At 44.1% G+C, this 25,959-nt stretch overlaps 1 protein-coding gene across 3 annotated transcripts in view; it reads left to right on the top strand.

Annotated features, from left to right (window-relative positions):
- Nucleotides 1-17,719, top strand: part of KISS1R (KISS1 receptor) — a 221,993-nt gene extending 204,274 nt beyond the window's left edge. For all 3 annotated transcript variants that reach the window (XM_068271232.1, XM_068271230.1, XM_068271231.1), the window contains exons 3-5: nucleotides 2,132-2,267; nucleotides 15,728-15,966; nucleotides 16,919-17,719. In XM_068271232.1, the coding sequence (XP_068127333.1) occupies nucleotides 2,132-2,267; nucleotides 15,728-15,966; nucleotides 16,919-17,275 (732 nt within the window). In that variant the 3' untranslated portion in view covers nucleotides 17,276-17,719. The remainder of the gene's footprint in view (nucleotides 1-2,131; nucleotides 2,268-15,727; nucleotides 15,967-16,918) is intronic.
- Nucleotides 17,720-25,959: the final 8,240 nt, after the last annotated feature.

Raw genomic sequence — 25,959 nt, 5'->3', positions numbered from 1 at the left:
CAAGGCATGGTTCAGCTGGATTTTGCCTTTCCTTGGTGCTTGTGCTCTGCTCTTCAGAATCATATTCCCGACTATATTTCCCCAAAATCTTTTTGTTTCAGTAGAAACCATGGCCCCTATTCAGTTATCTTTTTAAGATCATACAACATGGGTGGCCTTGCGTTTACAACATCTGCATTGCTCTCCCCCGCTGCCTATTGTGGTGCTGATCCCATTTGCGGACAAGAAATGGGTCAGTGCTGAGTTTGGATAAAAACGCATGCAGCAGTGCATTACAATAACTCACTGCTGCACAGAGCATAAATGAAAACTCCAGACAGTGCAGTCTATGCACTTCTGATGTCCTGGCTTATCGCACACTATTCACATTGCAGAAATGCACACAGCAACATGTATAGTGTGAACAAGGCCTGATGCACTACACTGCTGTGAAATTGCCAGAGAGTGTGTGGCAATTTTACTGTTACTAATGCCAGGGGAGCACCTCGCGTTAATCCTTTAGTGCCATAGCAAGGCGTGCATTACCATGGTAATGCTCACAGCCTAAGGGTTAACGTGCGGTGCTCCCTCAACATTAGTAATGGTAAAATTGCTGTAGGTTCCCTGTGCATGGCAACATTACCGCAGTGTAGTGCATCAGGACCTATCCCTGATAACAGGAAAACTCTTTTCCAAGTGTAACATTTATAATTTACACACATTTCTTTTAGAATTTTCCTTGTGAAATTTTGAGTTTAGTTGGACTTTTAAATGTTTTCAGGGCCTTTTACACTACATGCAATTCCGATTTCCGATTTTGATGCGATTCTACATGCGATTCCGAATCTTGAAAAACGTTCTGTGTGCTGCGCTTTTTTCTGTGTTTTTCTTTATGTGCTGCTAGCATCCAGTCAAAATTGCAAATCGGAATTGCAGTGTAAAAGAAGCCTTACTTTGCTAGCAGTGTAGGTACAAGTCTTGTTCTATAAAAATCCCTTGCCTGAAAATACTTTTTATAATGCTTGCTAATGGTCAACACACTTAACCACTTGCCGACCGCACACTCATACCGTGCGGCGGCAAAGTAGTAGCTGGAGGACCAGCGACGCACATCTGCGTTGCCAGGTGCCTCCCTAATTAATCAGGAAAGGCCGCTCGCGCGAGCGGCCGTTTCCTGCTAGATCACGGAGCGGGTCTCCGTGAATAGCCTGCGAGCCGCTGATCGCGGCTCGCAGACTAAATGTAAACGCAGGAGACGTTTGTCTCCTTTGTTTACATTGAATGGCGCTGCTGTAGCAGCAGCGCCATAAGGCAGATCGGCGATCCCCGGCCAATCAGCGGCCGGGGATCGCCGCCATGTGACAGAGGACTGCCTGTCACTGGCTGCACAGGACAGCAGCTTATATGTCACTCGTCACAGCTCCACTCCCAGCCATTGTCCTGGGGTCCTCTCCGGAGAAGCCGGCGACCTGGCAAGGTCGGCGACTTCTGTGCCTGCATGAGCGAGTGGCTGCACCGCTGGGCTGAGAGCATTCTGTGCTAGGACAGTACTTCTGCGCCTGCGCAAAAAACGCACAATTGCAACCTCGCCAGGTCTCCGGCTGCTACGGAAGGGGACCCCAGGACAACAGCTAGGAGCGTAGCTGCAGCAAGGGACACATAGGCTGCCAGGGGCTTGAGGAAGCCCCAGGTTATTGGATCTGGGTTTTTTTTAAACGCCTGAGGTTTCCTTTAAAAAGCATATAATATAGTAACTCACAAAAGTACTCCTCTTACATTTTTGTAAATAGTTTATCTTTTCATAGGACAACACTGAGGATATGGTACTTTGATACATAGTAGTCAGTGTACAGCTTGTATTACAGTGTGAATTTGCTGTCCTATCAAAATAATTCAATACAGCGATGAATGTCTATACCACTGGGAACAAAAGTGAGTACACCCCTAAAGGAATTACGTTAACGTTCTGCCCATGAAAAGATATACGTAATAAAATATTTACAAAAATGTGGTATACTCATTTTTATGAGATTCAGTACATTTCAGATTGGATGGGGTATGAGGCATGTTGGAAGTGAATGTATACAAATTACCACCTGTTTGTCACATTATTTCCAATTCTATGTCTTACGTGCCTGCTGTATTCTTCTAGGTGTCAGTACAAGCAACCTGTGTGACGCTGACTGCTATGAGTATAGATCGTTGGTATGTCACAGTGTACCCACTACGATCACTGCGCCAGAGGACTCCACGTGTTGCTGCAACTGTCAGTCTTGGAATATGGATTGGTAATTTGTTGTTGTTGTTATATGTTTTCCCCTGTTTATTATTTACCATCTGTAACTGAGAAAACGTAAATTCAAATTTCTGATATGTAAAGCAAATAAGGACTTGGGTTCTATTCAAAGCCCAACTAAACTTTAAGGCTATATTCACAGTTCTTAGTTGTATAACACATGCGTTTTAATGAGTGTGAACTGCAATGGAGTACTGTGAGCTAAGCCTAATGAAGTGGGTTGTCGAGCACTGAGCCTAGTTTCGGCGCTCGCTGCCGAGCGCTGAAACTAGACGCTGCTATAGCAGCAATGCTATAGTGCGTGGGGCATGTAAGGGTAATTTGGGGTTTCCTCCGAGTTGCGACAACATAGAATAATGGAATAGTATTTAATGCCGCCAGGGATTAGAGCAGCAGTAGGGTGAGTTGTCATTAGGTAGTCATTGTGTCACTACTAATCTAAGTCCAAAGGACAGTCCTATAAGGTACTAGAGGTCCAGTGGCATAGCTAAGGAGTTATGGGCCCCGATGCAAGTTTTACAATGGGGCCCCCCAAGCACTCTATACATAGCAATTGATACTGTGCACCAAAACCTGCCAATGGCAACTACAGTGTCAGAGGTGCAATAAGGGGATGGGGAACAGTTTGTTAATGATTACCACTATTCAAAGTATCTATAGAAGTGATTATTATGAGCACAGGACCAATAGAGAGCTAATACTGTAGTTGAGGAAGGGCCCTTCGTGGCCCCTCTGGCCCAAGGGCCCCGATGCGGTCGCTACCTCTGCAACCCCTATTGCTACGCCCCTGTAAAGGTCGATAGTTTTAAGGTACACAACATATAATATACAATAGACGTGAAGAGACCTCCCCACATGAGTACGTGTGGGAGGCTCACTTGCCCTACAGGTGTGCTGGGGTTCTCACTGATCCCCCTCCTCCCTAATATGTGATTGGTAGGGAGGGGTGTAGCCATCTCACACACACATGTAGGGCTGAGCAGTGACAGATGTAAGTTTCCACATGTTTCACCCAGAAAGGCTTCATCAGGAAAAAAAAAATATTTTCGGGATGAACATGTTGAAATTGGTGTCACTATGTATATTTGCACCCTATTATATTATTCCCACAGTATAGTGAGCAGAAGACTTTGTACAGGGCCTTGTTGTGTCCAAAAGGGGCAGTGATTCTTCATCCATTGGTTACACTGTCCTACTGACTTACATCTTACAACTATTGACCTCTAGTACCTTATAGGGTTGTCCTTTGGACTTAGATTAATAGTACATTTCCCCGGTACTCTATTCAGAAACACAAAAGAAGAAGATGTGTGTTGGCACTATCTGCCCATCACAGGCAGCTGCTGTAGAGGGGAGTGGTGGTACAGTGAGTGCTGGGCCTGACAGCCGTTTCACACAAACTGTGCTTCTTCTGAGTCCAATCCCCTGTTCTGTGTCCAGCACCCACTGTACCACCAATCCCCTCTACAGATGCACGGTAAACGAATTGTCTCTGTTTGAAATTGGCTGACAGGCTTAAAGCTAGTGTTGTCCCGAACGGTTTGCATGCAAACTTATTCGCGCGAACAACGTGGATTAGCGTTCGCAGCAGGAAGCGAACTTTATGCCGGTTTAACCTGCCCCCTATACTACATCATTGGGCTAAACTTTGACCTTCTACATCACAGTCAGCAGACACATGGCAGCCAATCAGGCTGCACTCCCTCCTGGAGCACCCCCCCATCTCTTATATAAGGCAGCAGTGTCGACCATGTTCTCACTCTGTGTGCTGCTGTATTAGTGAGAGAAGGGAGAGACATTGGAGAGATAGGGAAAGCGATAGTTAGGAGGTCTGTTAGCTTGCTCCTTGCTGATATTTGTTGCTGAAAAGCACCACCAAAACAGCTCTTTTGCGAGCTAATGTTCTTGTGACGTGTTTTTTTTTGTGTGGCCCACTTACACTGCATATACAGCCCTGTCTGTCGCAGCTGGCCCTTGCTAATTGCTATACTGTGCCAGGCCCAGCACATTCAATGCCTAGTGTGACTGCTGCACATTTTATTATACCAGTCACTTCATACCTTTTACTGCACCTGTGTGACCGCACCCTGTTTTATATAGCAGTCACTGCATACATTTCACTGCATCTGTGTGACCGCACGCTGTTTTATATACCAGCAGTCAGTGTATCCATTTTCATTGCACCTGTGTAACTGCACATTGTATTAGTCAAGTCAGTGCATACCTTTCACTTCATCCCCCAATATGGACAAAACAAAAAGAAGAGGCAGAGGCAGGCCACCCAGCAGGTCTGTTCGAGGTCATGCTGACGTGATTTTGTGCGGCCCTGGACCAAAGTATAGTGTTCAGAAGGCACGTGCCATCAACTCCCAAGATTGCCAGGACGTAGTTGGCTATTCAACCACTTCCCGACCGCCTAACGCACAGCGGCGGCCGGGAAGTGGAGCCTGCAAGGACCAGCTCACCCACAGAGGCGGCGGTCCTTGTAAGGGCATGGGCGGAGCGATCGCGTCATCCATGACGCAATCCTCCGCTGGCGCCTGTCTCCGCTCACCCGCCGCAACATCCCGCCGGACAAAAATAAAATCTTCTTTGAACTCACCATACTCCTAACGGAATACCTTGGGGTGTCTTCTTTCTAAAATGGGGTCATTTGCAGGGTTCCTATACTGCCCTGGCATTTTAGGGGCCCTAAACCGTGAAGAGTAGTCTGGAAATCAAATTCCGCAAGATGACCTGTGAAATCCTAAAGGTACTCATTGGACTTTGGGCCCCTTAGCACAGTTAGGGTGCAAAAAAGTGCCACACATGTGGTATCACCGTACTCGGGAGAAATAGTACAATGTGTTTTGGGGTGTATTTTTACACATACCCATGCTGGGTGGGAGAAATCTCTCTGTAAATGGACAATTGTGTGTAAAAAAAAAATCTTTCTCCCACCCAGCATGGGTATGTGTAAAAATACACCTCAAAACACATTGTACTACTTCTCCTGAGTACGGCAATACCACATGTGTGGCACTTTTTTGCAGCCTAACTGCGCTAAGGGGTCCAAAGTCCAATGAGCACCTTTAGGCTTTACAGGGGTGCTTACAATTAGGCACCCCCCAAAATGCCAGGACAGTAAACACACCCCACAAATGACCCCATTTTGGAAAGTAGACACTTCAAGGTATTCAGAGAGGGGCATGGTGAGTCCGTGGCAGATTTCATTTTTTTTTTTGTCGCAAGTTAGAAGAAATGGAAACTTTTTTTTTTTTGTCACAAAGTGTCATTTTCCGCTTACTTGTGACAAAAAAAATAATATCTTCTATGAACTCACTATGCCTCTCAGTGAATACTTTGGGATGTCTTCTTTCCAAAATGGGGTCATTTGGGGGGTATTTATACTATCCTGGAATTCTAGCCCCTCATGAAACATGACAGGGGGTCAGAAAAGTCATAGATACTTGAGAATGGGAAAATTCACTTTTTGCACCATAGTTTGTAAACGCTATAACTTTTACCCAAACCAATAAATATAGGCTGAATGGGTTTTTTTTCATCAAAAACATGTTTGTCCACATTTTTCGCGCTGCATGTATACAGAAATTTTACTTTATTTGAAAAATGTCAGCACAGAAAGTTAAAAAAATCATTTTTTTGCCAAAATTCATGTCTTTTTTGATGAATATAATAAAAAGTAAAAATTGCAGCAGCAATCGAATAGCACCAAAAGAAAGCTTTATTAGTGACAAGAAAAGGAGCCAAAATTCATTTAGGTGGTAGGTTGTATGAGCGAGCAATAAACCGTGAAAGCTGCAGTGGTCTGAATGGAAAAAAAGTGCCTGGTCCTTAAGGGGGTTAAAGCCCAGGGTCCTCAAGTGGTTAACACAGAACACCTCATCTTCCTCAGCTTCTGCACGGAACCGTGACATATCATCCTCCACAGCCACCACTGCTACTACTAGCACCACATCCGCTCCATTTGACACTTTGCAGGAGTTATTTGGTGGGGAATTGACTGAATCACAGCCATTATTGTTACAAGATGACGGTGCTAAACATGTTACACCACCACATTATATGTCTGAGTTAGACGTCAGTATGGACGTAAGATGTGAGGATGATGAAGTACCTGTTGTTGGTGCAGTTTTGGAGGTGTCTGATACAAGCGAAGCTGTGGAGGATGATTATGATGATGATGTTGATACTGCCATGGATGTCACGTTGGTTCCCAATAGAAAAGATGAACAGGGGGACAGTTCAGAGGGGGAGTCAGAGAGGAGTAGGAGGAGACAGGTTGCTGAAAGAAGCAGGGGGAGCTCGTCAGCAGAAACCGGCAGTGTCCGGCGGCATGTATCACCACCTATGGACAGCCAGCCAACATGCCCTTAAAGGTCAGCTGCAGACGCCACCACCAAAGTGCCATCATTCCAGGACTCAGCAGTGTGGAATTTTTTTGTGTGTCTGCCTCAGATGAGAGCAATGCCATTTGTACTCTCTGCCAACAAGCACTAAGTCGTGGAAAGACCAAGACCCACGTAGGGACAACTGCCTTACGAAGGCACATTGTGAGAATGGGATGACCACCTAAGGAAAAGCAGCACACAAACGCAAAGCCACCCTCCGTCTCCTCTTCCTCCTTCAGGTGCAGCATCTTCAGCCACTTTATCTCTTGCACCTTCACAGCCACCCTCCTCCACTCCGCCTCTGACCTTGAGCGGTTCCAGCTCCTCTGCCCACAGCAGCAGCCAGGTGTCCGTGAAGGAAATCTTTGAGCGGAAGAAGCCAATGTCTGCCAGTCACCCCCTTGCCCGGCGTCTGACAGCTGGCTTGGCGGAACTGTTAGCTCGCCAGCTGTTACCATACCGGCTGATGGACTCTGAGGTGTTCTGAAAATTTGTGGCGATTGGGACACCGCAGTGGAAGATACCAGGCCGCAATTATTTTTCTCAAAAGGCAATACCCAAACTGTACCATGATGTTGAAAGGCAAGTGGTGTCATCTCTGGCACACAGCGTTGGGTCAAGGGTCCATCTGACCATGGATGCCTGGTCTGCAAAGCATGGTCAGGGAAGGTACATTACTTATACCGCACATTGGGTAACCTGGTGACCACTGGCAAGCAGGGAGTAAGTGGCTCTGCAGCGGATCTAGTTGTAACACCTCCACGGCTTGCAGGCAGGCCTGTTGCCACCTCCTTCTCCTCCTGCTACATCCTCTTTGCTGCCGTCCTCCTTCTCCTCAGCTAAGTGGCAGTGCCACTCTACTGGTGCTGCAATCTCCTCTCCAACTACACACCCCCAGCTCCCCGGGGCCTATGCTGCATGCCAGGTACGACGGTGTGACGCTATCTTGGACATGTCTTGCCTCAAAGCCCAGAGTCACACTGGAGCAGCTCTCCTGGCTGCTCTGAACAAACAGGTGGATCAGTGGCTGACCTCGCACCAACTGGAGATTGACAACATGGTGTGTGACAACGGCAGCAATCTCTTATCGGCTGTAATGATCTGCTCTGCTGTCTGCACAGGCAGACAGCTTTTTGACCATTTTGTAGCTCTGAGCGCTGCAGGTCCCTGGAAAGGAGACCTGTCTTCACTCTGCAACTTGCTGAGCTGCTGTTCTGGTGAGGAATTTGCATCCACTTGGCATGCAAATTGCTTAGCTGCTTCCTTTGATGGCTCGCAGTATAAATACCATTTCCTCCCAGAATCCCTTGCTGGTCATGATGGTTTGTTCCTGCTAACTTACCTGAAGTCTCAGCCTTTGCTAATTGTTTGCTAAGATTATCTTAGAGTAATTCCTTGGGACTGCACTTGCATTCCTTCTAGCGTAGTCAGGTTGTATTATCTGTATTGCCTTGTACTGTCTATCTGTTGCGATTGTCTTGTCGCCTGCGGCGGTCGACAGGAAATTGTTCTGTCTGTGGGGATCGCATTCGCCCTAGCGGTAGTGGCGGTGGTTCCTTCTGTACTCTGGGAGTGTAGGCCAGAGCTGCGGTTGCTACTGGTTACTTCTTCTGTCTGTCTTGTCTGGAACGAACGCTTGATGTAGGCTCGGTGAGGTAACCGTTTAGCAAGCGTTCTCGTTCTCTATTCTTTTGCGTGTTACATCGTGCAGAGACCGCGTCATTAGCGTGCTTTGTCGCTGTTGCACTTTTCGTGTGGCGACCGCGCTTAGCGAGTGCGTTTGTTATTTTCCTTGGCGTTCTGATTATTGTTATTTGCTGTGTCTTTCTTGCTACACTTGTGCTCTGTCTCTGTCCGCCACTCTTGCAATTGCGTTCCCATTTGGTTTTCGCTGTTGTGTGTTCACCCACGCCGGGTGGCGACTAGATTGGTGGACACATATACATTCTGTCCCTGTGCTCACTCTCTCTCTCCAAGTGCTATCTTGCCCTGAATAAGCTTCACCTCGTACAATTCCCATCTGGCATCTGTGGCAGTGCAGAGGGTTGGTTCCTCTGCACTCCACAGCTCCATCTGCCGGTGGGAATTTCCCTCTACAGGTGCATTGCACCAAAGCTGGGTTCTGTCATTTTATACGCTTGTGGAGGACTTCCGCAGTGTCAGCGCACATCTTGTGCGCTGACCACGGAAATAATTACCCAATCGTTACAGTATGACCAGCCAAACCGAAATTCCCAGTGTAGAGGGAATTTCCGATTTGTATGTCAAATATGGTTCTTATACCTTTAAGAGCTTTAAAAGACTAGACACTGAAACCAAAGAGGACTTTCTTTCTGAATGTGTAATATTTTTTCTGAATCCTACTGTAACGATCCGCTCAGCTGCCTGCGCAGGCAGGCAGCCTTTTGACCATTGTTCAGGTCTGCATTCTGCAGGTCTCTGGAAAAGAGACCTTTTGTCAGTTTTGCAGCTTGCTGCTGAGGAATTTGCATACATTTGTCATGCAGATTGCCTAACTATCTCCTTTGAAGGCTGGCAGTATAAAAGCCTTTCTGGCCCACAATGCTTTGCTGCTCATAGAGGTTTGTTCCTGTTCCTGCTGGACTCACCTGGAGTGTCAGCCACTGCTATCTTAGTATAGTTAATTCTTGGTTAGTGCTCCTTGCATTCCTAGTTAGTGCAGTCAGTTTGTGTATACTTGTACTGCCTATTCTGTCCTGTCTTGTCTGTCGCGATTGCGCTGTCGCCAGCGGCGGTTGATAGCGAATCGCTCTGTCTTGTTTGGATCGCACTAGCCTCTAGCGGTAGCGGCTGTGGATTCTTCTGATCTGAGTTCCTGGAGTGTACGCTGGAGCAGCGGTTGCTACCGGCTACCTCATCTGTCTGTCTGGTTTGGATCGCACTAGCCTCTAGCGGTAGCAGCTGTGGATCCTTCTGATCTGAGTTCCTGGAGTGTAAGCTGGAGCAGCGGTTGCTACCGGCTACCTCATCTGTCTGTCTTGTCTGTTTGTGCTCATTTGTGTTACTTGTGGCTAGTGAGGGTGGCGTGCTTGTCTCCTTTGCGCTTTTCGTGCGGAGACTGCACTGTAAATGCGTTCGCTGTTGCGAATGAGTGCGGTGTTCGCGTTTAGCTAGCGTTTGTTATTTTCCTTATCTTTTATTGTTGTTTTGCTGTGCCTTTGCTACTCTCATGCTCTGTCCTGCTCAGTCTGGTGTCACTATCTGGCAATCGCCATTCTTGCGATTGCGATCCCACTTCGTTTCCGCCGTTGGGTGTTCACCGTCGCTGGGTGGCGACTAGTTTGGTGGACACGCATTGGTTCTGTCTCTTTGCTCTCTCTCTTTGGGGGTTATCTTACCTTGCGTTGCTGCTTTTCGTACAATTTCCATCTGGCATTTATGGCAGCGCAGAGGGTTTATTCCTCTGCACTCCACAGCTCCATCTGCCAGTGGAAATTCCCCTCTACTGGTGCTTGCACGCTGACCACGGAAATAATTCCCCAATCGTTACATCGGCTTTGAGTTTGGGAAAGTTGACACATGTACCCTGTATGGCACATGTGCTCAATCTTATAATCCAAAGATTTGTGTGTGAATACTCAGGCTTGCAGGAGGTCCTGAAGCAGTCCAAGAAGGTGTGTGGGCATTTCAGGGGTTCCTACATGGTCATGGCGTGCTTGGCCGATATTCAGCAGAGAAACAACTTGCCGGTGAGGCGCTTGATTTGCGATAGCCGGACTCGCTGGAATTCAATGCTCCTCATGTTTGACCATCTGCTACAACAGGAGAAAGCCATCAACGAGTATCTGTTCAACTACAGTGAAAGGTCATGCTCTGGGGAGCTGGGTTTTTTTTTGGCCGAAGTACTGGACACTCATGCGTAATGCCTGCAGGCTCATGTGTCCGTTTGAGGAGGTGACAAACCTGGTGAATCGCCTTGAAGGCGCCATCAGCGACTTGATTCCATATGCTTTCTACCTGGAGAGTGCCGTGCATAGAGTGGTGGATCAAGCTGTAGAGGAGCATGAACAGGAAGAGGAGGAAGATTTGTTGGAAACATCACCTGCGGCATCATCAACACCTGCGTCATCACAGAGGAGGGGGAGGAGGAGTCATCTGTGGAAGAGGAGTCCGATGAGGAAGGTGGGTTTTTTTGAGGAGGAGGCGGAAGAACAACCGCAGCAGGCATCACAGGGGGCTTGTGCTGCTCACCTTTCCCGTGGTATTGTTCGTGACTGGAGGGAGAGGAGAACTTACCTGACATCACTGAGGAAGTATTTGTTGCCCGGCCAACCCATGATGAAAATCCTAGGCTAATTAGCTATGCACCCTTCTTCTCCCAGTGCACTCTGGAAGAAAGTGCTTTTTCTGTTCAGCTCAGAATACACAACACCCAACCATTCCTCAGTGATGCAAGTCGCCAGCAGTAAACATGTCACCACCTGTGATAAGTTTCAGAATGTACTGTGTATCAGGGTGAAGAAAGATAATTTATAAAGTGATATTGTAAAATAATAAGCAATTTTATTAAGGATGTTATCTTCACTACAGTTCCTCTTTATCACAAATTCACTGGCAGATTTCAGGGCAGAATTGCATTAAAGAATACCACAGACTTTAGCGTTTAATAGCAAAAATCCCCCTATAAGCTAGGCATATTAACCACTCTGCGACCGCCTGACGCCGCCTGTAGAGTGGCTTCCTTGTTCCTCCGTCATGCCAAATGGCGTTAACTTGGGAGAGGCGAGATTGCAGTAAACAAAGGGGGCCGCTGCAATCAGCCTGCCAGCCAGCAATCCGAACTGGCAGGCTGATTTTAACCCAAACAGCGCTATGATCTAGCGCAGTGGCGGCGCTGTACAGAGGATGTCCTTGTCACTTAAATGTCCGGAAGGGCTCACAATCTAATCCCTGTCATAGGCTAATGCCTATGTATGTGTAGTGTAGTGCATGTAACGAGATCTAGGGCTAATTTTGGGGGAGGGGGCATACAAAAAATAGTTTTTTTTTATTTTAAAAAATTCTTTTTAATTAAAAAAAAAATTAAAATCAAAGCAGCAAGAGACCACCAAAAGAATTAATGGGAAGAAAAGTAAAATTCATTTGTGTGCTAAATTGTATGACCGAACAATAAACCGTTGAAGCTATAGCTGTTGAAACCGTTGAACACTTTTCTCCTGACGGACTCAAAGTGCCAGAGCTGCTGCCACTAGGACGCCCTCTATAGGCAGTGTTAGGGAGACTTGCCCAAGATCTCCTACTGAATAAGTGATTCAAACCCAGGTCTCCTGTGTCAGAGGCAGAGCACTTAACCATTACACTATCCAGCCATCACTAGAGGGGTATAAACCTGAGTGAGTCACACTTTGTCATGCATGCACTGGGCTCCACGGCTTGGAGCGTTCTGCGCTAAAGCTCCCAGGGACAGGGAGCACACCATGGGAGCGCAACTGCGCAATGAAGTGCGACCCATCCAAGGAGACTGCGAGGGATGAGCGGCCTCAAGGGGGTTATGGAAGTCCCAGGTAAGTATGGAACCTAGCAATCAAAATGTAAGTCCAGGCTCGCACACCGGGTTCAACTAGCAATAGTCCTCTTTATTGCTTCATCAGCACAAAAATGTGACAATTGTTTCGGGGCCAACACCAGGTCCCTTTCCTCAGTCAGTGCAGACAAAAAAAAGTTTTTGTCTGCACTGTCTGAGGAAGGGGACCTGCTGTTGGCCCCGAAACAATTGTCACATTTTTGTGCTGATGAGGCAATAAAGAGGACTATTGCTATTTGAACCCGGTGTGTGAGCCTGGACTTACATTTTGATTGCTATGTGAATTAGTGCTTTGGCTTGGCACTCACAGGCTCTGCACCCATCATTTGGGTAAGGTGTGCCACTTCCACCTATTTCTCTGCTCTAAGTATAGAACCTGAGAAGCTTCTCATATCAGGTTCCTTTCAGGGGATAATACCAGCAATAATATAGTACATATTATTTCAGCTCTGTTAATAATTGAGTTATTCTTAAATCTCTCTTTTGCAGATGTTCCTTTCAAAAACAACATATTCTCTTCCATTAAAGGCAATTTAGTGATTTTCAATTGCTCTTCAGGCCAGATAATGAGGCATACTGAAATAGATGTGTAGGCACTGGGCCTGGAAATTGCTGTGAATAATCATCTAATGAACATCAACAAACTCTCATTCAAACAAATATGTCATTGTCCATATCAGTACTGCAATTATCAGTATATTATCCTGTATACTAATAAATTACAGATTTAGAACTGGCCGTTGCACAGTGTAACTACTATGCGGTCAGCATTAAATGGCCTTCTGAGCAAATTCTGCAAATGTTGTGCTAATTGCTATACTTCAAGTTCTAACCTGGTTTGCACACAGTGTTATGTGCAGTAATCCGTCAATCAGTAAATCTATCCATCAGTCAATCAACCAACCAATCAGTGGCTGTCATGTTCAAAATATTTTCTGTATAACACTGTCATCTGGGAGACATACTGTTACAATATGGCCTAATTATGGTGGGTTACAGATTTATTAAAAAAAAAAAAGCTTCCTTTTTTATATTAAATACTAAAAATATATACATGTAAGCTACAAAGGACACACAAGGCCACTTATTATTGCTATGTACAAACACCCTGCAGAGCCATTATTCATTCAAGCAATTACCAAGGCAGAAGAGTACAGTTCAGTTAATATGTATTATGGTGCTGCTAATAGCACTGTAATAAGTGAGTGTGCACTTTCTTCATGCTCATTACAACACTATTAGCAGTAACTATCGACCTGAACAAGCGGATCTTACCAGCGAAACACATTGTACATGGTATATAAAGTCGCATTTTGTCTATAGTGGTTGGTGTTAGTATATGACTCATTGGGAGTTAAGTGACTTTTACCTACCCTCACACTCTCACCTAGGGAACATCTTTTGCAGGTATTACAACAAATTGAGACAACATAGAACAATGTAATTCGTATCATCAATAGTAGAACTAGAAAAACCTCAGTGCCAGGATTATTCTTTTTATACCGTAGTACATATCACACATTTTTTTATATTCCTTATATTTTCTGAAGTCTATTTCTTTTTAAACAGAAATGTTTTTTTATTGAATTATTAACCCTGGTGCCAGACAGTGGCATCCAGTAAAAATGCATTAACAATTGCTACTGTAATAACCAAAAATAAAAAGTATATTCCTTCACATAAAATGTATCATATCTGCAAATGTCATCACATAAGGCACGTAGAAATACAGCAAATCAATGAATAGAAAAACATTATTATTATTCAGGCACCAAGACTAGAGACCATAATGGGGTGTCAACTACTTAAAGGGAACCTTAACTGTAGGAAAGAAAATGGGTTTAACTTAACTGGGGCTTCTACCAGCCCACGGCAGCCGCCCTGTGCTTGCGTTGTCACTAAGTGTCCCACCAGTCCCCCGTAGTGACCCTCTTCCAGGCCAGCCGACTGGCGAGTCGACTGCCCCTGCACATGAACGTCCGTGATCACGCTCCCATCGCCAGGATGTGCAGTAGAGTTTTTTACATACCGCACACGTTTTTTTCATACCGCACATGCGCAGAGGGCTCCTGTCCACAGGAGCGCAATTAGGAGGAGAGTAAACCAGGGCTGTGCATCAAAGTGAAAGTAGGGCTCTGCAGGGACCGGAGAATTGGTGTGTCCCGGTGTGGGCACAGGGTGGCTGCAGGGGGCTGGTAGAAGCAGTAGTGTGCTATTGAGTTCAAACTTGCTGATGCTGAAGCTATATCAACCAATGAGGCAAAAAGTAATAATATAAATATTGGCTGCTAATTAACCAGAGGATCAAGTTCAAACTCTTAACCCTAACCTACAAAGCTCTCCACAATCTCTCTCATTGTACATCTCCTCACTAGTTTTCAGATACCACCCCAACCACAATCTCAGACCTGCACTCAACCTTACTTTTTCCTCCTCTTGAATCACCTCCTTGCATATATGTATACAAGATTTCTCACGTGCCACAACCCTCCTCTGGAATCTCCTTCCAAAAACACAACCATCACACTCTAACCTTTAAAATATTAACGTGTTCCCTTAAAACTCACTTTTCTTTGACAAGCATATAATCTAACTTAATCCATTCCCCCATCAATCTCTGGCCAAGCTGTACTTGTACTTCTTACTAAGTAAAACCTAAAAACACACCCCGCCTCTTGTTTCCTCCCTATGCCTTTAGATTGTAAGCTTGCAAGGGCAGGGCTCTCCAATCCTTTCGTGTCTTGGAATTTGCTATATATTTTGTTCATCGTGTTACATTTGGCACTGTAATTATTATGCTACCAATTCTGTATTATGTACTGCTGTCTATATTTTGTGTATACCACTGAATGTATTATTGTGCACCTCATTTTTTGTTTCTTACTCTGTACAACACCACAGAATAATTTGGCGCTTTATAAAACGATAATAATATATCCCTACCTGTCACAAAATGGAGGCCTTTTCATTAGGTATTACTAGAGACACTTATACATTCATATACTGTATTTTTTGAACTAAAAGTGGGAAAAAAGTCACTGCATCTTATAGTCCAAATGCAGGGAGTTCATGATTGTGAACGCCTGCCAATATGAACCTCCAACGCACCGCAATGTCAGGGACTCCCTGTACTGTGCCCATGCAGAGGACGACACAGGGGGACACAAAGGGTCATAGAGGAGGACACAAAGAGGCATAGAGGAGGACACAAAGAGGCATAGAGGAGGACACAGGAGGACACAAGGGGGATAGAGGAGGACACAGGAAGACACAAGAGGTGCAAGGGGGCATGAGGTACAAAGGGGGTATAATCTACAAGATGCCCCTTTACCATGGATGCACCAGGTTTAGTATATATATTTTTTCCCCGGGTTTTGTCCTCTAAACCTAGGTGCATCTTATGGTCAGGAGCATCTTATAGTCTGAAAAATACGGTATTTTCTCCCAGTAATCATAATAGCTGTATTATAGTTGCAGTTTTTATTTCAAGTGTTGAATCTATCTTTTCCTTTACAGGTTCGTTTATTGTGTCCATCCCAGTCCCCATTTATTATCAACTCATAGAAGACTATTGGTTTGGACCACAGATGTACTGCATTGAAACTTTTCCATCAGTTCATTATGAGAAGGCGTTTATTCTTTACAATTTCCTTATGGTGTATTTGCTGCCATTACTCACTATCAGCATCTGTTATTCTGCCATGGTCTACCATATGGGAAGACCTGCTGTTGAACCTATTGACAACAGCTACCAGGTAATAGGCCACTTGACAAGAACATATGCTAGCCCTTCTAAAGGATATACTACAATGTCATTTATAAATAAATGTATACCTACGTAATGGTGATAATCGTTATTGGAGCCATTGATTAAGTCCTCCCTCCCCTCTCCACCCCCCACTGAGGTTGGGATTCAATCTCTTGGGCGACAGTTCATGGACAAGTTCTGTATAGATGTGTCACTAGCCTTATTCAACCATAGAGAAGATGGCCCATCAGCAAAGAGATCCTTGTGCCATTAAGCCTTGCTGATTTTTCCTTCAGGGTATGTTGAGTACAGGTTCGCATGCTCTGTTTGCAGATATAGGGTTTGAGTCAGCAAACATCTTTGGTGCCATTAATGCCGATTTGAACCCATATGTTAAAGAGAGCCCAAGGTGGGCTCAAAAAATAAATGAAAAAGTAGGCTACCTGATCCGCAGGGCTTAGTGGATCAGGTAGCCGCAAAAAACGCTGCTCCCCGCCGAAATGGCCCACTTTCACCTGCGTGACCCCCTGGGTCACATAGCTGCACTGAGAGACTGTGTTGTCTCTCATAGCGTGCAGGGAGGCGGGGGAGCGGCAACAAATCTTGTCGCTAAACTCAGGGGGCTATAGCGGGGGGGGGGGGGCAGAGAGTGGCTGTTGGGGGACACAGAGCCATGTCATTAGGCAGAGAACATGGCTCTGTGTCCCATCTGCCCCCCGAAGATCCACCTCGGGTTCTCTTTAAGGATTTTTTTTTATTTTTACTTTATTTTCAAATTCAATACAACATTAAAAAATTGTTCTCTTTATTCAGCAACCAAATATAGACATACATATAGATAAAACCTCAAGTAAATGCAACCTATACTAGTGTCCAGATGGCGCACTTTCTAGATTTTAACTATCTGCATGTCTTATTCTTTGATTAATTCCTCAAAGTCATTTTGTCTTTTTTTTAAGGTGCAGTTACTGGCTGAGCGCTCTGAACTAATGCGTACCAAGATTTCCCGCATGGTGGCGGTCATTATCCTTCTTTTCACTCTCTGCTGGGGCCCCATTCAGCTCTATATACTGCTTCAGGCGTTTAGTCCTACTTTTCAACGCAACTACTACACATATAAGGTGAAGATATGGGCCCACTGCATGTCCTATGCTAATTCATCTATCAATCCCATTGTTTATGCATTCATGGGTGCCAACTTCCGCAAAGCCTTTAACAAAGTTTTTCCTTTTCTTTTTAAACAACGAGTGGCAAACACTGGAGTAGCCATTCGTAATGCCAACACAGAGATGCACTTTGTGTCCTCAGGCACGTAGGTAACAGAAAATGAGTTAGAGGGTCAGAGAAGAAATGCTGTGCTGTGACCTATGGAGGACGCTCTGGACTCTCTTAAAATATACCAAAATGGATGCATATCTCCATAGCTAAAAAACCTTTTATGCTAAAAAATAAAAAGTCATATTACCTGTACATCTTTACGGAGTTTAGGGCTTTGTACCACAGTCGCCTTTCCACTTTATGCAGGATAATCAATTTCATTTTATAACTTTGAAATTGATCTGTCTGCTAGCTGAGGAATATTTTGAACGATACAGGTAGACTGACCAAATAACCTTTTTTGATGCTGCCATTGGTAGTGATCATCATTGTTCTCAAGGTGTCTGAACAGTTCAAAAGGTGTAGACCAAAATGTAGAGTGGCCCATATGCAATTTACTTTTTCTCCTGGGTTTTCTACCAGGAGATAATTTTTCATCTCCGATTAAAAATAACTTTTCAGCACTTTTCAACTAAAAAAGTACCAAAAAGTAGGTGAAAAGGTACTATCAAAATTATTTTGAGTATTTTCTTGCTTTCTGGTGGCTTAAAAGGCAATTTATTGACAAGTTTAAAAATATAACCTAGGAGAAAACTCAGGTGAAAAAGTGAATTGCATATGGGCTCTTGTCATAAAATGCCTTTTAAACCACCAGCAAGAAAGAAAATACTCAAAATCATTTTGATATTACTTTTTCACCAGTTTTTGGGTACTTTTTCAATTGTAAAATGCTTTAAAGTTATTTTAAGAGAACATGGAAATTATTATTAGGAGATAACTCAGGAGCAAAAGCTAATTGCATATGGACCAGTATGTGGTTTTCACCCCAAATGCAATAAAAAGTATATGGGTTTTAGAAATGCATTGTTGTTACTTCAGCTTATGAAACTGTCCAGGTATTGCTTCAAATATAATTTTAGGTGTATATTTTGTTGTATTGATTTGTAAAGAAACTCTTTATATGTTTTTAAAGTTGTGCAATAAATAGACAAGCGGGAGAAATCACCATAGAATTGTATGAAGCGTATTTTCACCTGCACTAAGAGACACAATTGGGATATTATTATTAAATCACCAAATATACTTACTTAACTCTTCTAGTTGTTTATGTGTTTTTCTATGTCACAATTGCTGTTGTCTAAATATCTGTTTTCTGAATAGCAGTACTGAAGTAAACTTTCCATTAGAAAACCATTGTTAATTGACAAACATCCTATCCTACTTTTTATCTTGTGTATATTTTAATTTGTAAAGAAAAACAAAAGTTTGCTTTCCTAAAACAGAAAGAATTTGCGATAATTCAGGTTGGAGTGAGCTCGAGATGTTTCCCAGGCACCACTGCTGAATATATGCAAATTAACCATTGTACCCTTAGAAGCTAAACACACCTCCAGCTTGTGAATATGTACAGAGCCATAATAATCCAACATGCATACAGACTGTTTCGGATTGTTTGATCCTCATCAGTGCATGGCATGGATTAATTTGGCTCTATGGAGTAGGGCTTGTAAATCCGAGAGGCACAGACTAACCAGCAAACTCATGGTGACCCAGAACTCATTGGGGTGTGTAAGGGACTACAATGGTCCTAAAAGCCCCCTTACTAAGATGTTAAGAAAAACAAAAGTTTGCTTTCCTAAAACAGAAAGAATTTGCGATAATTCAGGTTGGAGTGAGCTCGAGATGTCTCCCAGGCACCACTGCTGAATATATGCAAATTAACCATTGTACCCTTAGAAGCTAAACACACCTCCAGAACCGCTGGAATGCAATGATGTGTCAGCTTGTGAATATGTACAGAGCCATAATAATCCAACATGCATACAGACTGTTTCGGATTGTTTGATCCTCATCAGTGCATTGCATGGATTAATTTGGCTCTATGGAGTAGGGCTTGTAAATCCGAGAGGCACAGACTAACCAGCAAGCTCATGGTGACCCAGAACTCATTGGGGTGTGTAAGGGACTACAATGGTCCTTTAATTTGTAAAGGTAGCCATACATTTATTGATTTTCCTGGTTTATTCTCAGCAGAAATCTATGTCCTAACATATGAGAATGACCATAATTTATATCAATTTTCAGTGGACGTTGTTCGAAATTGTAGATCCGACCAGACTGAAAATCTCAACCAATTGGCGAGGCAGGACCGGCGGTAGATTGATGACCCATGCAGTGCAACGCTGTGGCTTGATATATTTTTCACAAATTTCATGCTGCACTTATCGTTTTATGTAGTAATTAAAGTTTTGAACTTTTTTAAAAAAGCACTTTAAAGAGGACCTAAACTCTTCCACATGACAGAAGGAAAACAGAGAAACCAATCCTGTGTGTATTTAAAGATTACAGCCTGTTTACATTTCTCTGCTAGTAATGAGCCACTGTAATTTGAGCTGTGAGCTCTGTCGGATCTGTGCCCCGGGTGTGCCGACCTGTGTACTAATATGTAAACACAGGTGGATAACTCTTTATGTGCTCCCATGAATCTAGGAAGTAACCACTCTGCAGAATCTCAGTAGGAGTTCTGTGGGCTGCAACAAAGAAATGTTTTTTCTTTAAGGCCGGTTTTACACTGAATATTGGCGTCAGCAGTGAGGCGACCATACCACACCGCCAAAAACAGGCCTTCCTGAAATACCGCGCTACTATGCAGTATTCCCCTTCTGGCATCCAGCCAGACTGGAAGTGACACAAGCTTGTGGTAACTTTCTGTTTCAGGTATACGGAAGTGCACAAAAGCGTATAGTAAAAATAAGTTTCCGTGTATGCGCGTCGCAATGTCGCCGCATCGCAGCCACAAACATTTTTTAAAGCCCTGCTTCTCTATAGACTTACATGACTTCCAATCCACCGCTCGTCGATGCAGATACGCGCTCTAATGTCATTTTGGAAGCTGATTAGATTGAGCACTTCTGCCGCATCGCGCCGCAGGTAATATCAAAGCACCCAGAGACTTTCATTGCCCTGCGGTAGCAGTGCAGTAAATTGTTGCAACGCACCGCACCACTGTGAAAGGGCCCTTAAAGTTATTATGCTGTTGCTTATCTTTTAAAGCAGAGAGGAAGTTCTGGGTTTGGGTCCACTTTAAATATTTACATTGTATGTGCTTTTAAATCACTGCTCAACAATACATATCAATTTTCAAAAAAGTGTCCTTCATGTTGAGTAGATCCAAAGTTATCTATGTATAAGTCATGAATTGTCAGGGCCCTGTTGATCTTCGTACAGAATGCAGTAAGTATAAGTGATCACTGTTCTACACTAGGGCATCTCACATGGTGTGATGGGCCGCTACCCTGATTGGACAGTTGACTGCTGCAAGCGGTCACTAGTTCAAAACCCCAGGGGTTGTCCTCACCAGTAAAGTAAAGTAGGGTGGACCTTCTAGTGTTGGGAGAGTGGGAATGGGATTTTGGATAAGGGAAAGATAACCCACAGGGCTATGTCAGAGTACAGGTCAAGGTATGCCTTACAGTACACAGGTGACTGGCTGAGGTGAAGACTGGACTGATAGGCTGGCAGGTAAGCATCCAGGATGACAGACAGTGAACTGTACTGACAATCTGTGCCCTAACAAATATGTCCTGCCAGCCCTAGTTGTGAACTGGTCTGGAAGGACATGTACGTTGGTTCTGTGGTTTAAGTTTATATCAAATTTGTTCCAAACATAGAACGTTACAGGTCAGGATTCTTGAAACAAGCATCTCAAAGTTTACTTAACAAGCAAATTCATATTGCTCCAGGTGGCCACACACCATAATTTTTTTTTAAATATCTTAACAATTCAAGAATTGCAATCAATTTTTCTGACCGATTGTAACATAAAATGTGACCAATGTACCACACACATATGCTCAATTTTCCCCCATTTATGAAAACAATGTTTGAAAACTCTGAAAATATTGCTTGGGTCTATACATCAAGAAACTGACAATCTACCCAACACCATTCAATTTTCATAAAAATTCATCAGAAAAATCCAACTCTCCAGATCTTTTATTGAAGAAAAATGGGAAATCCAATCAGATTTCTCGAACAAATGAAAAAAAAGCTTTCAATTTCTCTGTACAACTGATTGTTTTTTTTATAGAATAGCCGTAAAATTGGATTATCTTATTGTAACGTGTGTGGCCACCTTGACTCAGATTTATATAGATTTTTTTGAACAGCCACTATCAGCATGTCATTGGTTTGTGGGGCTCTTTCAACTGCCTATACACACTAGGGAGGGAATCTGCAGATATGTATATATTTTTTCAATGTCCATCATAACCATTTCACTGCTATATGCTCTGGGTCAATATATCCAGCATTTATACCATACTAAACTATCCCGGGAAAAACAAAACTTAAAAAATACTCAGAAGCTTATTCAGCTACACTTCTACCGACCTTCCAATTGGCTTCACTTACCAGCAGAAGTGGCAATGCAGCTGTGATGTGCAGAGACAGCAGGCTGGATAACTTCCGCACATCAGCAGCCATGACCAGTTTTATTGGAATAGAGGTCATGCAGGAGTGTAGTGGTGAACTCAAGTTTCACATAGTAGTAATTTTGCAGTAAGTTCACAGTTACCATGCAAAACCATAATGCAAAATTTCAACCTACTGTAAAATTAATTTTACATGCCTAATTTTGCAAAGACTCATAATTTAGTGACAATTTACATTTTGCAAAATACATTTTTTTGCAATAACGGGAACATTCTTGAAAATGTGTTTTCTCATGTCTGTAGGAGATGGTGCCCTTGGTAAAAATGTTTTCTCTCATTCTCATATACTTCAATGCATTTAGCGAAAATATATTTTCTCATGCCCATATATTTTCTCAAACATTCTCACTTGTGCAAAAACTTGCCATTTTCATGATAATTATAGTGAAATGAAAATGGCTATATTCTCTCTGCACTTCCCAGTAGACACGTGGCACGCTTACCATGAATGTACTTTCACAAGTGAGGTGAAAATAAGGTATGGGTTCTGTGTTTGTAACTTGCAAAATTTACTCAAGATCAATATTACCTACTATTGCCACATAACACCACTCCATTGCTCACTCCACTAGCTATTCATAAAATGGAAGATCCTATTCAAAATTGGCATATTAACATTCAAATCTCTACATGATCTACAGAAGGTCCCGGATACCTGAAGGACTTGTTGCAACTGTCACCCCTCCCACAACCACAGATCAATAGAATCAAATAGTCCACTGTAATTTGAGCTGTACACCGATAACATCTTGGTCCTATGGACGGGTACCCCTGAACTGCTGGCCCGGTTCATTGAAATTTTGAACCATAATAACATGAATTTGCGTTTCTTTTGATGTCAGTGCCACCGGGATGCCTTTTTTGGATATATTCATTTCTATTGATCCAGTGGGTTGCATTAGAACCAAATTATACAGGAAGTCTACAGCAAGCAATGCTTTATTGCGAGCCGATAGTTTCCACCATGTACACACTACAAGAGGCATCCCGCTGGGACAATACCTTCGGGCACGACGCAATTGTTCTGAGGATGACACTTTCTTACAAGGGGCTAACAGTCTGCGAAAGAGATTTCGTGCAAGGGGTTACCCCGACAGGAATTTACGCCAGGCATTCAATCGGGCTCGGAAATGTGACCGCCATGAACTCTTTATGCCTAAGTATCGTGCACAATCCGAAACCGGTGGTGCGCTTCTGTACGAGGTATTGTGCACAGCATCCAGTGCTCAGACATATTTTAGCCAAACATTGGTATTTACTGTCCAACGATCCAGAGGTGGGACCTGTTACGCCCCCCTCTCCCGTAAATTACATTTCGTAAAGCTAGGTCCTTGCGTGACACCCTTGTTCGCAGTCATTTCTCGGGCCTCACCCCAAAAATACATTGTGAAGTCACAGGAACATAAACTTGTGGGGGATGTGACTATTGCCATTATGTGCAAGTGGGTAAGCAGGTAGTTTTGCCTGGTGGTAGGAGATTCAGCTTACCACATTTTACCAGTTGTAAGGCAGAATTGGTTGTATATCTATTGATATGCCCTTGCGGGGCCTTTTATGTAGGCAAAACTAAGCTATTGCTTCGCAAACGCATGTCCGAACATATTAATGGTAATTACGACCGCCTCCTGTTGTGTCGTGAGTCCTGCTGGATCTACGATTTAAAAGCTTGTCAGCCACCTGGATTGAATGACCAGATGAGCTATGCCCACTTTTTGCCCTATTAGCCTCTGAACCCCCATATTGGAATATGGGCGTAACAGGAGTCCTACTATGCGACCTGTTGTGGTCAATTTTCTCCCACTGTGAATGCGCTGTGGGCCAGACAGGGGATGTATTTGTTCAAATATTGGTTTAGTATTAATTAGGAGTGATTTCTCCTTACGCCCAGGCCAACTGGTCTCTTACACCAATTAGGTTGCGGGCCAGCATATATTTATGGCAGGGAATATTATGTACTGTATGTTTTTCTTCCCCTCCCCTACACAATATACAGTATATATTTCAAAACGTTTTTTCCTGGATTTATAAGTGGTAGAGAGTGTGAGTAAGTCATACTCTGTATGTTTAACCACTTCACCCCCCAGTGCTAAATTTCTCCGTCCCTCTGCGCACCGCTTCACCCCCAGGGACGGAGAAAGGCGCACTTGTTTGTTTACTGGCTGGGAGTGGGCGGGGAACTCTCGCGCACACTCCAGCCAGCCCGCACAGCAGGTTACTAATTGGATGTTAGGAACAAGCGTTCCTAAATCCAATTAGCCTCGCCGATTGCGAGTAGAATGAAGACGGCTTCAAACAAAAGCTGTCTTCATTCAAAACAATGCAAGGTAAACAAACTTGCAGCGCGCGATCGCGCGCCCCCGCGCGCGCACACACCCCGGCTCTGCAGTACAATGATTGGTTATGTGGACTCTCCAGTCCCCAATAACCAATCATAGTACATCAGTACAGGAATGTAAGCAGCGCTGAAAGGGAAAAATCGCGCTGGTGTTTCAGGGGTAAAACCCCTCAGTTGTGAAATGGTTAATAAAGTTGCTGGATATTGATCTGTGGGGATGGGATGTGCTGATCCGCTATACCTCTCGCGTGAGGGGAACTTGAATGAATAAACATTTACACACAAGCAAGTATATGCTGACAGTGGCGCGTGACCATTTTGCTATTGGCTTGCCTGCTGCCATTCCCCTCGCGCTATTGGTAGATTGGATATTACGTTGGCGCTCCCACCTCTCACATCTGAAACGTGGTGATTGATGCGAATGGAGGATGTAAGTGCGGTGAGCTGAGGAGATAGGAAGCCGGCGAAACTGCGGTAGGGTGCCGCTCTCTCTCATGGGCCGCCACATAACAGCACCCAATGGAGATACTATCTGGACCAAATACCATCTGCCACCTGCTCGGTGGCCCTTATGGACAGGCACACCACCGCCAGTCCCAGCACTCTCCGTTCCCAGCCGGGGCATCCATACATGATGGGTAACTCACGCCATGCCTCTCAGCAACCGAATCTGTGAGTACACAAGACTGGACACTCCTGAGTCTATATACACAGAGAATTGGGTGAGATAACAAACAACTCTATAGCACCTGTCTGTTTATGCCGGACATAATATACAGGGGGTCCCTGTTTGCCAGTGATGCTTGAAAGCTGTGCTGCTATAAACCAAGGTGTGAATCCGGCTTATGCTTATTATGAACTTCTTTTGTTGCTGCGTATCTGAGGGCATATGCTGCTGCTAATGCTGGATGGAGGCTTATGCTGCTTCGCTGTTTGATTGCTTCTCACCCTATTACCTACTGCTGGAGTTTTTCACTGGTGCGCAAACAAGATTACATGTCCATTAACAACTATTTGTCTAACTAAGGAGAACTTTGGCCTATTTACTAATCCCATGTATGATGGTATGGTGCACCGACATGTGGTTTGTGATCTGTATGTGTGGCGGGGTGGCCATCCCATGCGCTTTTAAAATATAGTTTTTAGTAATTTTTGTAATATCAATAAAGCAATATCTTGTATTTTTTTTTCTTTTGATTATGACACGTATGCCAGCCTCATTGAAACACTTCAATAATTGAGTAAATTAAGAATCAAATAGTCCAAGTCAAAACTTTTGGAGCTAGGGTCATCTGTCATGCTGCCCCTACTCTTTGGTACGCCTTGCCACATCCAATCAAGATAGCTTCAACCCTAAAGTATTTAAAGTTTACCTGTACTAACCACGGGAGGGGGAAGCCTATGGATCATAAAGATACTTCCCCATCCTCCTCACCAGAGGGGATCCAGCACCGGCTCCCCTGAAAAAACCCTTGTTGCTGCTTGTTGGGAGCCTTGCACAGGCGCAGTATCAGCTTCCCCTCAGGCTCCGGTGGTAATAGCCGGGCCTGATCACTCTTTAGAATCCAGAGGTTTTTCCCCCTGGAGGTAAGTATCTGATTTTTATTTCAATAGAAGTTAAAGGTTTACTTTAAATCAAAACTGAAAAGCCACCAGTGGGAGAGTATTTGTATGTGTATCCCACAATCCTAGCCTCCCAATTCAGTGGATGATGAAAAGGTTTGTGAGACTTAGGGGGACTCATTATTTTTAAAATAAAATGAAAAGAAAAATATTAACCCTGTTGAGGCTTCCTATGGCCAAACACAGTGAATCCAGTGCAGGAGACTTGGGCGGCGCGCACAGGGAGTAACTT

Source organism: Hyperolius riggenbachi, chromosome 1 (assembly GCF_040937935.1).
Source record: "Hyperolius riggenbachi isolate aHypRig1 chromosome 1, aHypRig1.pri, whole genome shotgun sequence".
In the NCBI taxonomy this organism is placed as follows: Eukaryota; Metazoa; Chordata; class Amphibia; order Anura; family Hyperoliidae; genus Hyperolius; species Hyperolius riggenbachi.
This window is presented reverse-complemented; position numbering and strand designations above follow the sequence as displayed.